Source organism: Arachis stenosperma, chromosome 10 (assembly GCF_014773155.1).
Source record: "Arachis stenosperma cultivar V10309 chromosome 10, arast.V10309.gnm1.PFL2, whole genome shotgun sequence".
NCBI classification, from domain to species: domain Eukaryota; kingdom Viridiplantae; phylum Streptophyta; class Magnoliopsida; order Fabales; family Fabaceae; genus Arachis; species Arachis stenosperma.
In genome coordinates this window covers 115953060-115969942 of record NC_080386.1, presented here as the reverse complement: position 1 = coordinate 115969942, position 16883 = coordinate 115953060, and the positions used below count along the sequence as shown (strand labels likewise).

Sequence of the window (16883 nt, the reverse complement as noted above, 5' to 3'; positions counted from 1 at the left end):
CGCGCGAACTCTACGAATTATATAAAATTCGTCGTTTCCCATCAAACTTCACATTAAGTTTGCCTAAATATAAAAAGCGCGGAAGACCACTTGATTTTTCATATTTTTATTTTACCTTACCACTTGGTTTTTCACATTTTCATTTCTCCTTTCTAACTCTTTTCACTCTCATTCTCCCTTTTGTCGTCAAGGTTATTTTTTTGACATTGTTAAAGTTTTTAATCTCTTCAATTAGTTTAGATGATTCTGTTGTTCTATTTTTTTTTTAATTAGTTTGTAGTTGTTATGTTTCTCATATTTCACGTTTCTATTTCACATTTTTACACTATTTGCTCTCATCTTCTCTTATTTATTTTTTTAGGTTATTTCTCTGGCATCGTTAAAGTTATTGATTTCTTGAGTTCGTCAGTTTTACGTAATTCTATTGTTATGTTTATCTTTTTTGTTTAATTTGTTGTAGTTTATTATTTGAATATGTTTGTTAATTAGTTTGATAAGTCGATGATACATTTATTTTACATGATTATGTATGTGTTATTAATTTAGAATATGTAAAACGATGATATGATTGTGAATAGATGTTAGATAAGAAAAAAATTGATTTTGATTATTGTTTTGTTTGAATTAATTAGAGTTAATTTTGGTAATTTCGTTATGTTATTTTTTGTTTCATTTTATTATTGTCAGATGAAATTGGCAATATAATATAGTTAATTTTAAATTAAGTTATTCTATCTAAAATTATGGTATAGGTGCATTTGATTTTTTTTTAGATTTACTTTTAAAGTAAGTGATAAAAATTTAGTTAATGTGAAATAATTTAGTTAATTTGAAATAATTTAGTTAATTTAGTTAATTCAATTAATTTTAAATGAAGTTATTTTAATTTGTTCTGTTAGAGTGTAGTTTTATGGAGTTATAATTATTGGGCTACGAAGATATTTTGTATAGACTGGATCAGGTTGACCATATTGCAGGCATATTTGACCGAGTGGTACATATTGTAACTCGTGTCGTTTATATATTTAAAATTTGAATTTGTGTTGTCACTTGTTGATTCTTTTTTATTCTACTGATTTATTTTATTTGGTAGGCATTTAGGGTCTTGCATACCAGGAGAAATTTATTAAGATGTTCAACCGAGCATGTTGCTTACATGGTGGAGTGGGAGCATGATTGACTATTGATCTCAGCTTTGATCAAGAGATGGCGACCCGAGTCCCATACATTTCACTTGCCATGTGGGTAGTGGGTAGATGACCATCATTCTACATGACGTGATGTACCAGCTGGGTCTCGTCATTGATGGAGATCCAGTCAGTGGATGCATCGGTAGATGGGAACAGTTCTATCAATGATGGTCCATTGAAGAGTTGTGCAGCAGTTATTGGGAGCTTTTCTGGGCCCCGATAATAAACAGTCACAGAAGAAGTGAACTGTCATGCTGAGTTGGTTTCAGAACACTGTTTGTGGGGATCTGGAGGAACATCCAACTGAGGAGTGCCTCTGCGTTATACTAGGAGTTATATCATGCGGATGATCAGGGCATTTTGTTTTCGGATTCCTCTTACTCAAGAGTGCACATTAGATAGTTACCTCTTTTGGAAGACCTTGATTGATGTGGGAGATTATCATGGAGCTCAATAGTGCTGGCCTAACTTTATCGCTAGATGTGCTGAGCTACGGATTATCGACAGCAGAATCTGGGTAGATGCGATTGTTTGTTAGTGTCATGGGCATATCACTATATACCACTGCTGAATCCAAAAGGATATGTCACGCGCCATTTTTTCTTCTTGTAAAGTATAATTTTTTTTGTAGCATCTTTTTCGTAAGTTACTGAAATAATTTTGTGGTGTCATAACTATAGTGATATTATAGGTGAGCGAAGTTGCAGCCAGATAATGACAGAAGTGAGAATAGACTTCATACTTACAGACGCTTCCTCAATGGACTAGGGATCCTTAACGTAAGTAATAACCATAATTGTTATGAATTATTTAGTTATTATATTTGTGTATTAATTAAATTTCGAACTTGAATATTATATTGTTTGTGTTTTTGAACAGGTTGACTGGTCGGTCATACAGTTGAGAAATGGCAGGCTGTGTCAATGCAATTTGTGTGTCACCGTAATAGTTCATCTTTTTCTTCTCCTCACTCTCATTAGAAATTTTTGTTGGCTCAACCTCAACATCTTCACCGTCATCAGAATCGACTTGATAGGAATCCGTCATTGGGTCTCTAATCGCAAAATTCTCATGACTTTCAACATCAGATAGCATCATGCCATCATTAGAATGTTCAATATTTGATCCTTCTTGGCTACCTTCAGGTGGCGTATTTAGGATAACCATCGTCTTTCTATTATTTTTTCTAACTACTCCACTTAAAGGGCTATCATCAACAGTATCCGTAGATGTTCCTCGTCTACCTAACTCAACTAGGAAACAAATAATTCCAACAGATGGACATTTATCCAACGGTTGTGCCACACGCTTATAAGACATATGTCCTCGTCATCACGTAGTCGATACCTAAATAAAAAAACATAAATTATTCTCAAAACCTCAACTATAATACAAAAAATACAAAAATAAGAATCACAACATCTATAATATACCTTTTGTAAAACAAAATATTATCTATTTCGGACGAATATCAGTAGTAAATTTTTTTATTCTTTTTGTGTGTTGTTGCCCAATGAAATGTAATATTAAATTCTTCAATGCTATTAAACTGTTGACTTCGGGTGCCACGTATGCAATCACTAGTTGAGCAGGCCTAAATACGATAAAACCTTTTTCATCATATACTATTTCACCATCATAATAAATGGATAACAATGAAACTTTAGACGTTGTAAAGAGTTAATTAAAAAGATGAGCAATATCAAAGAAAAGAATAAACAACTCGTTAAATTTGCACGGATATTTATGGGCGAGGTGGGTTATAATTCATAGAGTTCGTCGGGAGTGCAGCAAACCTTATTAGTATAATGAGGTTCGTCAGGGATATGGAAAACTTGAGTGAAATGCCAATAAAACAAAATGTATTCTAAAAATTAAAGTTCGGATAATTTTTTTGAAAAAATAATATTTTTTTTATTTTATAATAAAAAAATTTCTTTGCCTTTGCCCTTGTTACTTTCTTTTTTGGGTTCTTATTCGGCCACTTTTTCCCATTTTGGTTTGGAAAGTAGAGGAGAGAAGTGATTCTTTGTGAGAAAAATCGAGAAAAGTGATATATAATTTTAATATCTTCTCTCATTTATTTTCTTAGTTCCACTTGAAGAATATAAGTTAAGAGATCGACTTTACTAAATAATTAAAAAATTAAAAGAAAATTCATTTCTATATATATATATATGATGGTGTTAGGATTTGGTTGAATTAGTCTCACATTGCTTAGGATAGCAAATGGAGTGGGTGGCCTAGGCTATAAATATGAGACTAAGTTCTCCATTTGTTTTTGCACCAGTCATAAACACTTTAAGCTTGTATCTGATTTTTTCTTTTCCTCTGTACTCTTTGATTAGAGAGTGTTGTGAGGTGTAGTTAGATATTTGCTTTGAGAGAGTGTGGGTGTACTGGGGTGCCGGTGTTAGAGAGAAAGAAGTCTATGTATTGTAACAATTTTCACATAGTGATATTCTCTGGTTGTCATTTGACAACGGCCATGGTTTTTTCTCCGGTAATTGAAGTTTTCACGTTAAATTCTTATGTTGTGATTGTGTCTATTTTATTTCTCTGTCAAAGGTGTTTTCTCAAGGGGAAATGGTGTATTATTCCCAACAGATGAATTCAACACTATAATATTGTGATTATGAAATGTCTTTTTTTATATTTCAATAATATATATTTGATAATTATTGTAGTATAAATATACTAGAATAATTATATATATACAACAAAGTTTAGAAATAGTAAAAAAATTGATACAATAAAGAGGAATAGATAATAGAATGAGGTAATGTGCCTAAACTCCATTAATGTTACATGGTAGATTCTAAATTTGAATTTATCTAAAATTTAGAACTTATCTAGAATCTAGATAAAGAAAGAGAGTTGTATTAAATTATCAATGGCCAATATAAAAAACTTTGTCAAATCTCTACGACAAGAATAAAAAATAATATTGCGCTAAAGCTAAGTCGTTTTCAGGTGCATTATTTTTCTTAATTGTTAAATGAGCAAGATTATTTTAAATTACTAATTTAATATGTTTGTTATTTAAATAGTAATGTTCCAAGAATTTAAAGTTAGAAGAAGAATGATAAGACATTTATCTTTTGTTCCGATGATTACTTGAAACTGATTGCTTTTGAGCTTGAACGTGAAGTCCAAACGCCTTTGAATGGTCTGTCCGGCGTCTTCTCCGATGAGAAGGAAACCATCCGAGTTGTATGTGAAGACGTGGAGGTAGTACATGTAAGGGACTCCAATACTTAAGTTAGCAAGGCTTTTGACCTGAAGGTGTCAGTGTATTTATAGTAGAATTAATAACTATCTTTTAAAGTAGTTCCATCTTTGTTGGTGGGTGACCGTTCTCTTTTTTAGAGAAGTCGCTGAGATCTCCATTTTAGATGAATGAGAGATATCTTAGGAGTCGATTATTTATTTGGATAAGTAGAGCCAGACTCTTATCGTTGCGTCCGACCTCTATAAGGTTGGATAGATGTAGACTAAAGCAGACCTCTTAATTTGGGCATTTTTCAATTTAGGCCTGACTGTGTTTTTGGATCAGGATAAGAACATCTTTATTTGTGTTATTTTAATTTTATTAAGGACTTGATGATCATGTTATTTTATAATTTTATATTAAATTTCTTTAAAATTTTATTGTTTTTAATTTTAATTTGAACTTAATTTTTTATTTTATTAATATGGATGAAATATGGAATGATTGAATTTTATATTTATTTAAAAATTTTTTATTTTTCTGCAAGTAAGATTGGGTAGGATAGAGTTGAGAATTTTAGAGTGCGGATAGGATTAAGGTGGAGAGATTTTCAACTAATGAATAAGGTAGGATTGAGTTTTGAAAAAAATTTTAATCCATAGATAAAGTTTGAGATTAGAATAGAGTATAAACTCTACTTTGTTTTACCCTATCCTATCTTACTTTACCATTGTGAGTCCTAATAATATCATTTTATTTGTATAATTGAACTTATTTAAATTTAGGGCTGACAATATATACTCTATCTGCGGGTATCTAACTCAGACCAACCTGTTCGAGTAGGGTTGTCTACCCGCACCCCTAATATATATATATATATATATATATATATATATATATATATATATATATATATATATATATATATGTATGTATGTATGTATGTATGTATGTATGTATGTATGTATGTATGTATGTATGTATGTATGTATGTATGTATGTATGTATGTATGTATGTATGTATGTATGTATGTATGTATGTATGTATGTATGTATGTATGTATGTATGTATGTATGTATGTATGTATGTATGTATGTATAGTGAAAAAAGTGAGTGTTGAACTCACAATTTTTCTCTTATAAAAACTTGAAATAACCACTAAACTAGTTGATGATCATATTATTTGTAATTTTATGTTGAATTTCTGTAAGATTTTATATTTTTTAATTTTAATTTGAACTTAGTTTTTTATTTTCTATTTTATTAATATGTATAAAATTTAGAATGGTTGAATTTTATATTTACTTAAAAAAATTTTATTTTTTTTGCGGGTAGGGTCGGGTAGGATAGGATTTAGAACTTTAGGGTACGGGTAGAGTTAGAGTTGAGAGATTCTCAACTTGTGGTTAGAATATGGTAGAATTTTAAGAAAGTTTTCAACTCGCGGATAAAGTTAGGGTAGAGTTCAAATCCTACCCTATCCTACCCATTGCCAGCCTAATTTAATAGATAAAAACTTTGTTAATGTTAAATTTTGTTGCGAGACTATAACTCTAATTTTTATAGGGTTTTTTTAGTTATTAGTTTTAATAAAAAAATTATTTATTTAAATTATTATTTTGAGTATATAAAGATATATAAACTAGAGTATCTTGAAATTTTTTTTTCGGAGATCTTATTCATCAGAGCACAGTAGATTAATTTCTTAAATTTTATTTTGACATTAGACTTGTAAATATCACAAGTTTAGAAAGATAAACCAGAATATTTGAAACTGGCTGACATAACAAATAAATAGATATATTCATGCAATTTTTCCCTTTCTCTTCGTACTAAAGTTAAGTGATGATATAATATTTAAATTGGTTCTTAAAATTTATCACAAATTTTAAATTAATTTTTAAAATTTTAATTACTTTAATTTGGTATTTAAATTTTTTAATCTATAATTTGCATTTATGTTAGTCCGTGTCACGTGTCAGAATAAGATTTGATTATGTAAAATAAAGAGATGCGGTATGTTAAAATAAAGGGGCACTCTACTATACAGATTGGATGGTATAGAGAGAGAATATAAATTCCTTTTATAGTTATTTTTTATTATTTTATTTTTATTTAAAATGTGAATCCTACTTTTATCAATTTCTCTTTTATCCTATTAAAGGAAACATCTTTAAACTTACATCTGTACCTTATAATTCATCTAAAATAAATCGTATCGCGTATCAGAATAAGATTTGACTATGTAAAATAAAGAGATAATAAGATTTGGGGGTTACTAGTGTACAGATGCAATTCTGTACAGATTTACAGATTTTTGTCTTTTAGTGGCTTTAAAGCGTGTCATAAAAAAGTGTTGTTTAAATGGAAAATGTTGCTTTTGAATCGTTACTTTGGCTCTGATACCAATTTTTGCAATTGTGATCAAAAATTTTTGCAATTGTGATCAAAATTTGAAATACTGTATTTAAAAATTTTGTTTTGCTCATATTTAATAACAAATTTTTGAAATATCTTTCTTGCAATTTTTGAAATATCTTTCTTTGGTTGGGTTTGTATTATTATATTCTTCTATTTCTTCTAGCAATTTTTCTATTTCTCTTGTTATACAATCTATACAATTTTTACAAAATTGTTCTACTTCTTCTCTATTTCTTGTGTAAATATTACTATTCTGTAATCTTATTTCATAATATCTTTTTTGATTTTTCTGAAAATCTAAATCATTTTTTAAATCTTGTAGTGTTTGATTTGCTATACCAGGCATTTAGATTATGGGATTTTGTATGGGTGATAAAGGCTCTTGTAAATTTTGTTCGGATTCAATTTGAACAATTTGTAAAGATTCAGGTTGCATTACTTGAATATTTTGAACATGTATTCTTGATTCTAAAGCTTGTAATGCAATCATGCTTTGAATATGAAGATAATGTAATCTTCGACTATGAAAAATACGTTTATTCTTAATACTTTCTTTTAGATTTTTAACTGTTTTCTTGGTCCTTACATGTTGTAAAAGTTTTCTTGTTTTAATTATTTTTTTAGTTATCTTTTTAATTTCTACTTCCAATTCTGAAGATTCAATTGTTAGTTTTCTTATTTTCATGGCTATAGCCAAAACCCTTGTTTTCATATTTCTTTTAGTATTTTTTAAGGAAATAAGTCTTTTTTGGAAAACTTTCATATTGAAATTTCAGCATCTTCTGCCATAGATTCATGATTATTTTCTAAAGATTCTATTATTTTTTCTAATTCTTCGACTTCTTTTTCAGATTATTATAAGATAATACTAAAGCTTCGAAAGCTCTTTGATTTATTTCAGAAAACCTTAAGTATTTCAAGTGATTTTCTCTTTCAACGAGTTCTTGTTTCTTATTTTGATAAGATACATATATTTCTTCTTTATTTATCGTCATAACTTATTATTCAGAGTTTCATTCAACTTTTCAATTCTTTTTGTTAACTCTTTTATTTCAGAATCTTTTTCTTCAGTTTTTAAATGAGATAAACTTAGAGGACTATTGATTTTAGATTCTCTTATTCGAAAACTAGAAGAACATGATTTTCTTGATGGATCCCTTAATAATAAAACTGGTTTTTCAATAGGTTTGCGACTTGGTGTTTCAGTTTTGACAACCTTTTGGAATAAATCATCAATATAAATTCCTTCTTTGTTTTTAAATTCTATACTATGATGACTATTGGTTAATGCATAGTTTATTGCATATGTAATTGAAAAAGGTTCGTCGTTTTGTTCCATCAAACTTTGTCTATGAAATTTATAAGCTAAGCTTATGGATCTATCAAAATTCTTTGTTGATAAGGGGATAGCATATCCAATATGGGTATTAAATTTAACATTTACATTTGCCAAATTTCCATGAATAATTCCAATTATTTGATCTGTGGGATCAATAATTCTTTTATCACAGATTGCTAAACTTATTGGTGAATTAATTCCTTTCATATATGTTGATTTTACTAAAACTTGGATAGTACTAATATGAATCCATCCAATCTTAGATCTTTTTTGTTGATCTTTAATTTTCTTTATTTGTTCATTTATTTGTTCTTCATCTATTAGAGCTATTTCAAGTTCTCCATTAGCAGATTCTATTTTTACAGGTGCTTCAAACTGCATTTTTCCATAATATATTATGTTCTTTCTATTAAAAATTTCTTTTAAAAAGCTTTGTTTAAAATTCTCATTTGCTTTGAGATCTAGTTCTGATTTTAAAATAGCTTGTTTTTCATTATCAAGTAAAGCAGTTATTTTATAATAATCAGATTCTTCAGTTATTTCCAAATTTTCTAAGTAATTCATAATAAAAAGATTGAGATGAAGATGTACCTTTTCTGGAGATGAACTTTTATTTAACGTTATCTTACAATAGGTGTTTTTCTCCAGAGGGGAGATTTTACAAATTAACTCCAGAGGGGAGTATCTTAGAATTATTTTTCTAATGGATCAGACTCCAGAATCGCCTCAGCTACTTCCTCTTTGCCCTCCTGGCCTGTGAGTACTCTAAGCTTCCTGCTTTCTGATTTCTGATACTATAACAAATGACTTAACACTCTATTTATAATGGTTGGGTCTGATGGACAAATTCCATCTTTACCCTTCTTGTGACGTTATTGCATGCGTCACTGAGCACTTAGTTTGCACCAACTACATTATTGGTGCTTTTGTGACGTAAGCTCTTACGTCATTCAACAATAATGTTGATGGATGACTCAGATGTCTCATCCTCTTCTTTTCCCACGTGGGTGGGGTCTTCAGCATTGTTGCTTTCTTCAGACATTTCTGAGGTGCATAGCTGGCACCTATGGTCTTCTTTGTCTTTTAGTAAATGGCATAGATTCCTTCTTATCCCGTCAGGAAGCTTTTCCAGTAATCCAGAAAAGTTGTAAAATGCTGATTCGAAATCTACTAGGAGTCTCATTTCTCTTGATTCAATTTGGTTTTTCTTACTAGAAACAATTAGAGTGTTTCTGCTTTTATAGTTTATTCTTGTTCTGGATTCTTTGTTTATTTTTTGGGCTCTCTCGAAGACTCTTGCCAATGTACTGGCCAATCTTCCTTCGTCACTATAAATTGATAGATCTTGAACTTGTTCTATTGGTTGAAAGTCTCCGGGGAAGACTGACATGAAAACTACTTGAAATGCTGGGATTAGACATTCTCCTTCTTCATTGAAGATTGGTTGACTACTTGTGAATTTTAGGGATATATCCCTTGGTTCTCTTGCATCAATCATACTTTTAAACTTTTTCACTGCATCTATGAAACCTGCAGGAAATTCTTTAATGATATTTAAATTTTCAAAAATTAGGATTGTATCAATTAATCCGTATTGGAAAAATTGATATGTATCAGAGGGTGAAGCCTCTGGGAAGATTACCAGCTTTGTTAGCTGTTCTTTGTTTATGGGATAATATCCCAATGTTGCTCTTTTTCTAGAGTCCAGTTTAGAATCAGATTAAGGGTTTCTCTACAGTTTGATCTGCAGACCCTTTTCTTGTCATTTATTTCGGCCTTTGTGGGAATATTTTTTAGCATTCCTGTTCGAACTTGGACTGGAGTCCTTTGGGCTTGGACTGGAGCTTTGTCAGCTCTTTTTAGAATTTGCTCTGGGTGGAGCACTTCATATTCTCTGAGGGATTCTTTTGCTTCATCTATTGTCAAGAATCCTCCTTTGTGAATAGTTTTGGGCTGATGGGTAAATGGGGCTGCTTTTGCCCAATCATCATAAACTCCTTTCATTGGGCCATTGTAAATAACATAATATTTTTTGTCCTGGGTCGATTTTTTAATTATTTCTGCCAAAGTTTTATTTTCAGAAATTTTTTCAATTTTTGGTTCAATTTTTGGTTGGTCCACCACGCTTAGCTGGCTGAACTCTGATGGTGTTGTCAGCATTGGTATTGGAGCAGGTAATGTTGACTGCTGGGTTACCTTCATGGCTTCCATGGCCTTCTTAATGGATTGAATTTGAGCTCTTAGCTGCTGACAGTGATTGCATCTTTCAAGCTCTTGTTCAAGCTTCTGGATTTCTTGATTCATTGTGTTGACAATGAACTCCATTCTCTTGTCAATGTATCTGCAATAATATTTTTATTTCCCTTAATGTACTCGATTTTTATCGGATATTGTAATAAAAACATTTGCCATCTTACCAGACGACCCTGATTATAATCAGATTGTAAATTATATCTAATAAAACCTGTTAAATAACTTGAGTCTGTTCGTAATGTAAATTCCTTTGGAAGTAGATCAATCCTCCATTTCTTAATAGTTTTTATTGCTGCTAGAGTTTCTTTTTCATGAGTAGTATACCTCTGTTCTGTTGGTGTAAACGTTCCAGAAATATATCTGCATAGTAGTTCCTTTGAGGAATGTTTAGAATCTAGTGATTCTTTTTCTTTGTTCAAGCTTTTTTCAGCTTTTTTAGCTTTTAGACAGCCTGACCAGGTTTTGTCTGAAGCATCTGTTTCTACTATTAAATAGTCATCTTCTTCTGGAATATAAAGTTCTGGAAGATTTTTACAAAGTTCTTTAATTTTTTGAATCTGCAGGCTATCTTTTTCTTCCCATTTCCAAATCTTTTTTATACTTATTTTTGAAAATAAGTTTTTAGTATAATCTGTTATATTTTTTAAAAATCCTTGTTCAGAAATATAATTTATGCATCCTAAAAATCTTTGTAATTGTTTTCTATCTTCCATTTTATCAGGAAATAAATCTACTTTTTCTAATACATTTGGTTGAAGTTTTAACTTCCCTTCAGTAGATAGAATTAATCCAAGAAATTCTATTTCTTGTTTTGCTATCTTAGCTTTCTTTTTACTAAGGACTAAACATTTTTCCTTACATCTTTCTAAAACAATTAGTAATTTTTGAAGATGATCTTCTTTATCTTGTTTTGTAAAAATTAGTATATCATCAATGTAAACTAGAACAAAATCATTTAAATCTTTTAAATTTTCTTCCATAAACCTCTGATAAATACCTGGAGCTTGTTTTAGTCCAAATGGTAAGACATTCCATTCGTAGAGTAATACTCCTGTTGATTCTTTTGTTGGACAAGTAAAAGCAGTTAATTTCTTTGTTTCTTCGTCTAAACGAAGTTGCCAATATCCTGATTTTGCATCGAGCGATGAAAACCAAGTTGCTCCTTTGATTTTTTCTAGAATGGAATCCTTTCTTGGGAGCTTATGAGCATCACCTATAGTTGCTTCATTCATTTTTTTGTAATTAATAACCATTCTTCGTTTCCTCTTTTAATTTCGTTATTGTTTTCAACATAGAAAGCTGGGGCCGCATGAGGGCTTTTACTTAGTCTTATAATTCCTTTATCCAAAAGATCCTTACATTCAGATGAAAATTCTTCCTTGTCTCTAGCTGAATAGGGAATTCTATTTGGAACATTTATTTCTCTTGTAGGATCCTTTAATTTAATACTTATTAATTCTTTGTTTGTATTTTTAATATCTAAAGGATTTTCAGCACATACTTCATTTAAAAGTTCTTCTATTTTACTTTCAAGGTCATTTTTTGGAATTTTTATCTGGAAGTATAAGTTCAAATAGCATTCTTCTAAAATTGAAAATATTTTGAATTTTAAAATTTCATTTATAGTAGTAGTCGGGATTTTTATTAGTTTTGCCTTTTGATTTAGAGAAGAATCATATGGGGCTTTTAGAACTATATATGTTAATTCTTGGATAAAAGGGTGATATAGTTTTAGGAAATTATTCCCTATAATAAAATCTATTCCAGATTCTAATTTATATATAGATGGAATAATGAATCTGTAATTCTGAATGAAGATTTCAACCATTTCTGCTTTTAAATTGACTTTGTGTATGGATTTATCGGCTATTCTAATTCTTAGTGGATTTTCTAACTTTTTCCAGTTAAGTTTTATATTTGAACTTGCAAAACATTTTGTTGCCCCTGTATCTATGAAGGCATTAATAAACTTTTCTGTAATTTTTACAGTAATAAATGTAGCGCTATTACTCACTTCCTGAGTTTGTTTCTGAGTCTGTTTCTGAGACATATTCAAAAATATATTTTAGTTCATTATCAGATTCTTCTAAAGGTTCCATAAAACAAGTTTTTGCAACTTCCAGTTGTTTAGTTAGGTCTTTTTTATCCTTCTTTTTGGACATTCATTTGCATAATGTCCTTCTTCTTGACAATACCAACATTTGCAGTTTTCTTTTTTATTTGGGCAATAGTTCTTTTGTTTTTATTGATACTTCTTTCCCTAAAATATCTCTTTTTTCTCCAATTTGGATAATATTTTCTTTTTCTAAAGTAATATTTTCTTTTTCTTTGAATATTTTTGTAAGGATGGTATTTCGAATATTTTTATTAGAACCATATTTTTGAGGAATTTCCTCATTGTCTTGACATTCTAATTATATTATTAAATCTTTTCTGAGTAGCTTCTTGCATCCAGCGTTCTTTTATTTCCTCTCTTATAGCAAATGTTGCTCCACCGAAATTATTTTCAATTGTTTTATTATTTATTTCTCTTATAAATCTTCCCATAATAATTTCATTAACAGGATATGGAAGTTTTGTAATATACATGCTAAGATAATGTTTTTTATCTTCTTCTTTTAGTTTATAATAATATATTCTGTATTCACAAATATAGGATTCTATATAACAAAGATCGAATATCTGAATATTGGCCAAATGATTTTTTGCTTCTAAATACTCTTTTTCAGAAATTTCATTTCTATGATCTATGACATTTTTTCCAAAGAATTCTTTATATAAAATTCTCATTATGTGTGCTATTTTATCATAAGCTGTTGTCTTTTCATCTAATTCTTCTATTATTTTATTATCTACTGATAACATATAATTTCTTATAGTTCCTTTTGTGTGGAAACCTATGAAATTCCAGATATCTAATCCAGATAATTCATTTAATTTTGGGTTTGTATAAGCTTCTAATAAAAAGGAGTTCATCCAATCTTCGAAAATTTCTTTTTCGTTCCTTTTGCAATCTAGATCAAGCATTCTTTCCCCTTCTAGTTCTTGAATTTTGGAATATATTTAGATGGTATTTTAGTATATTTTGAATTTTTGCTTATAAACCCTTTTTTGAAAGCATAATTTTCAAAACCTGTTTCCCATTTAAATTGGGTTTGATTACTATTCCCAGATGTTCCAGCTTCATCCTTTACTTGTACTGGATGTACTGGTTCTTCATCACTTGAATAGTCTAAAACATATTCTTCTCTTTCAGAAATTTCTGGCTCTTCTTTAATCTGAAAACCTTGTTCCATAAGATTGTCTTCTTGAGCCATTTTTAATTGTTTAAAAAGCATTGTAACTTCTTCTAATTTTTCATCAATATTCATAATTTTAGAGGTGGTCTAATCTTTAGATTTGTTGTATCGATTTTATTTTGGACTTCTTCTTTCTTAGGAATTTCTTTATGGAAATGTTTATCAAGTATCTGTTCAATTTTATTTATTATATTAGGCTCTTCTTTTTCTTTATTTTTCTGAAATTTTATAGAAACTAATATCTCTTCAAGCATATCTATTATAGAATTTAATTGTGGATTAAAAGTATGATGAAGATGGGGATAATTATCTCCATGATAACATTTTTTAGAAACTCCGTGTGAAATATAAGTTTTTTCAGGTTTTTGAATTCCTTCAATAAAACTTAAAGTAAAATTAAGATTTTGAGAAAAATCATTTTGTATTGATTTTAAAAATTCAGTATCATTACAATTAACATTAGTTAAAATCATTAGCTTTTGATCTATTAATTGTGATAAATTAGATATTTCTTTTCTTAAATCTTCTAATCTACTAAGATTTTCCATTAGATGACGCTTTTCTTTGTTACACTTTTAAAAATGTGGCTTTATGATAAAAAGTGTGGTTTAAGCAAAAATCTTTAAAATCTGTATGGTTTTTGTCTTCTAGTGATCTGTACCTTAAAATTCTCCATAAGATTTTTATTCTGACAGGTAACACTACCTGTTTATATTAGCATGCCACGTTAGTACAGTGTCAATGAAAATAATATGAGGAGCTAATGTGAATTACAGACGGAATAAAAATTTAAGGGTTAAATTGAGGTAATTAAATTTTAAGGGCCAATTTGAAACTCAAATAACTCGTTGACTGTTGATACAAAGTGGTGCCTTGATTGTGAGAGCAACAAGAAGGTAGAAAGCAAGCATTTCAAATTCTAATAATTGTTCTTCACTTCATACAATCAATTACCTTGACACCTTTGACAGGAGAATCCTCAATCTGATATATTACATTTCCTCTACCAGACTATAAATCCAGTTTTTCTCCACATACAGGTACTATATATATATATACAAGTGCGTCTCATATAGCACCATAGCTCTTAATTTTGTCACCTTTGTACTTCATCTCCAACTAATCTCCTTGAGTGTTTTTACTTTTTACTTGCCATAGGCAATGTTAACGTATTTTGTAACTTTAGCAAACAAAGGACGGGGGGAAAAGATCTTTCAAAGTTTAAACTGAAAAATCTGTTGAGCATTTTGATTGTAAAGTGTGAACATTTCTACAAACAAAACCAGTTAATCAAAATACTCAACAACTAAAAAGTAACAACCACTCGTAATAATAATCTAAGTTATTACTAGCATGTCTGGTTTAAACTTTGGGGGATCAAAAATCAAAATCATATTTTGAAATAGAATCACAAGAAACACTAAATTGTCGTACAAAATCATAATGCGGACAGCCATTTTCAAGAGCTGTTTCTAAACTCTAGCAGCAAAAGACCACACTATTGGACATTCAACACCCATGGTTTTACCGCAACATTGCAGTGACAAATGCTGCCCTTTTATGCAAGATTTTCCGCAATTTTGAGCATCACAGAGCAACTACTACAATCACAATTTAAAACCACTGTATCATCTAAGGCATTAGGCATGCCAAGAGACATATTCAGCTCCAACCTAAGTCACAGAACCTAGAAATTTTCTCTTGTGTCTCCAATGGCAACCAAAACATAAGCCCCTTATCAAGCTCAACATACTTCAAAGATTTGCATCCAAGAACCGCACATTCTAAATCACTGGCACTTGTGTAGTGGCAACCAGGGATCACCAGAGACTCCAAACATCCATGTCCCTCAAATGCCTTAATCCCAACCCCACTCACCAACTCACACCCTGTCAAGTTCACCGCCACCAGCTTCTGCCCGTGCTCCGCCATCGCAACCACCGCAGCATCAGTAACGTTAACAAGCCATGACAAATTCACCTTTTTTAGCCCAGTAACCGCCTCGAAAACCGCCACGCAACCAACATCCGTCACCTTGGGCCCACACTCCGCAAGATTCAGCTCCTCCAGAGAGGAAAAAATTTTCAAATTGGAAACCCCAGTGTCGGTGATTCTATCGCACTCCACAAGAACCAAAACTTTGAGAGTTTTGGTCAATGGCCCAGAAGCTAAAAACCCTAACCCAAGATCCGTAACTAACGAACAACCCTCCAAGTTCAAAACTTGGAGAGAATTCAAGCGCCCGATCGCCTCAAGCGCGCCGTCTCCGACGAGGGAGCACCGCCCCAGGTCTAGGTGTCTCAGGTGGTTCGAAGCGGCGCAGATCGCGGTGACACCAGCATCAGCAACACCGGTTCTCCGACGGAGTGAAACCGCGGACAAGAGGCGGCATCGAGAAGCGAGGGAGGAAATGGCGCGGTGCGAGAAGTGGCGGAAGGTGCGGCGGAGGGAGGAGGGACGAAAGGAGAGGTTGAGAGTTTTGAGGTTGGGGCATGTTTTTGAGATGAAAAGGAGGTTATTGTCGGAGAGAGGGGCGGAGCAGTGGAAGTGGGTGAGGTTGGGGAACCTCGGGAGAAGAGAATGGAGGGAATCTGGTTCGATGAGGCGAATGGAGGTTCGTGTGAGAGCGTGTATTGTGAGGAAGCGCTTGCAGACTTCGGAGAAGGAGGTTCTATCATGGGGGTCTTGGAGATGGCTCAGGATTAAGGTGAGTTCGTCGTCCCCTAGCTTCATCATTCTTTTGATTCCTCTTTCTGTCAAATCGTCTGCAGTTATGCGACTAATCTCATTCCTATATTTTGATTAATGGGTGCAAGCAGCCTGTGGTTCGGTGCTTGGTTATTTTCTTATGTTCCTAGTGGTTAGAGTAAACACATTGCTACACATCTCAAATATTACTGTAATCTAACTTTAATTAAGTAGAATCAATATTAATAAAAATTATTCTCACTAAAAGATCGTGATTATAAGTGCACGAATCATTCTTTCGACTAAATTATTTACATTGAAACTTTACGTTATCTTTGTCATCGTCGTCTTCTTTGCTTTTCTCTTTCTTTCTCTTTTCTTTATTCTTCTTTTTTTTTTCTTTTTTTTTCCGCATGTTTTTTTTACATTATTCTTTTGTTGTTGGTGTTATTATTTCATTTTTTTCTTTTTCTCCTCCTCT

General features: G+C 31.1%; 1 protein-coding gene across 1 annotated transcript; it reads right to left on the bottom strand.

The window, feature by feature from the left end:
• Window positions 1–15376: 15376 nt before the first annotated feature.
• On the bottom strand, window positions 15377–16450 carry LOC130957526 (F-box/LRR-repeat protein 4-like). Its single transcript, XM_057884378.1, has one exon. It carries the CDS (start codon window positions 16448–16450, stop codon window positions 15377–15379), a length of 1074 nt encoding a protein of 357 aa, XP_057740361.1.
• Between the last annotated feature and the right edge of the window lie 433 nt (window positions 16451–16883).

What these genes read in the sequence shown, in the direction of transcription:
- LOC130957526 (XM_057884378.1), bottom strand. Translation starts at nt 16,450, where the DNA reads ATGATGAAGCTAGGGGACGACGAACTCACCTTAATCCTGAGCCATCTC.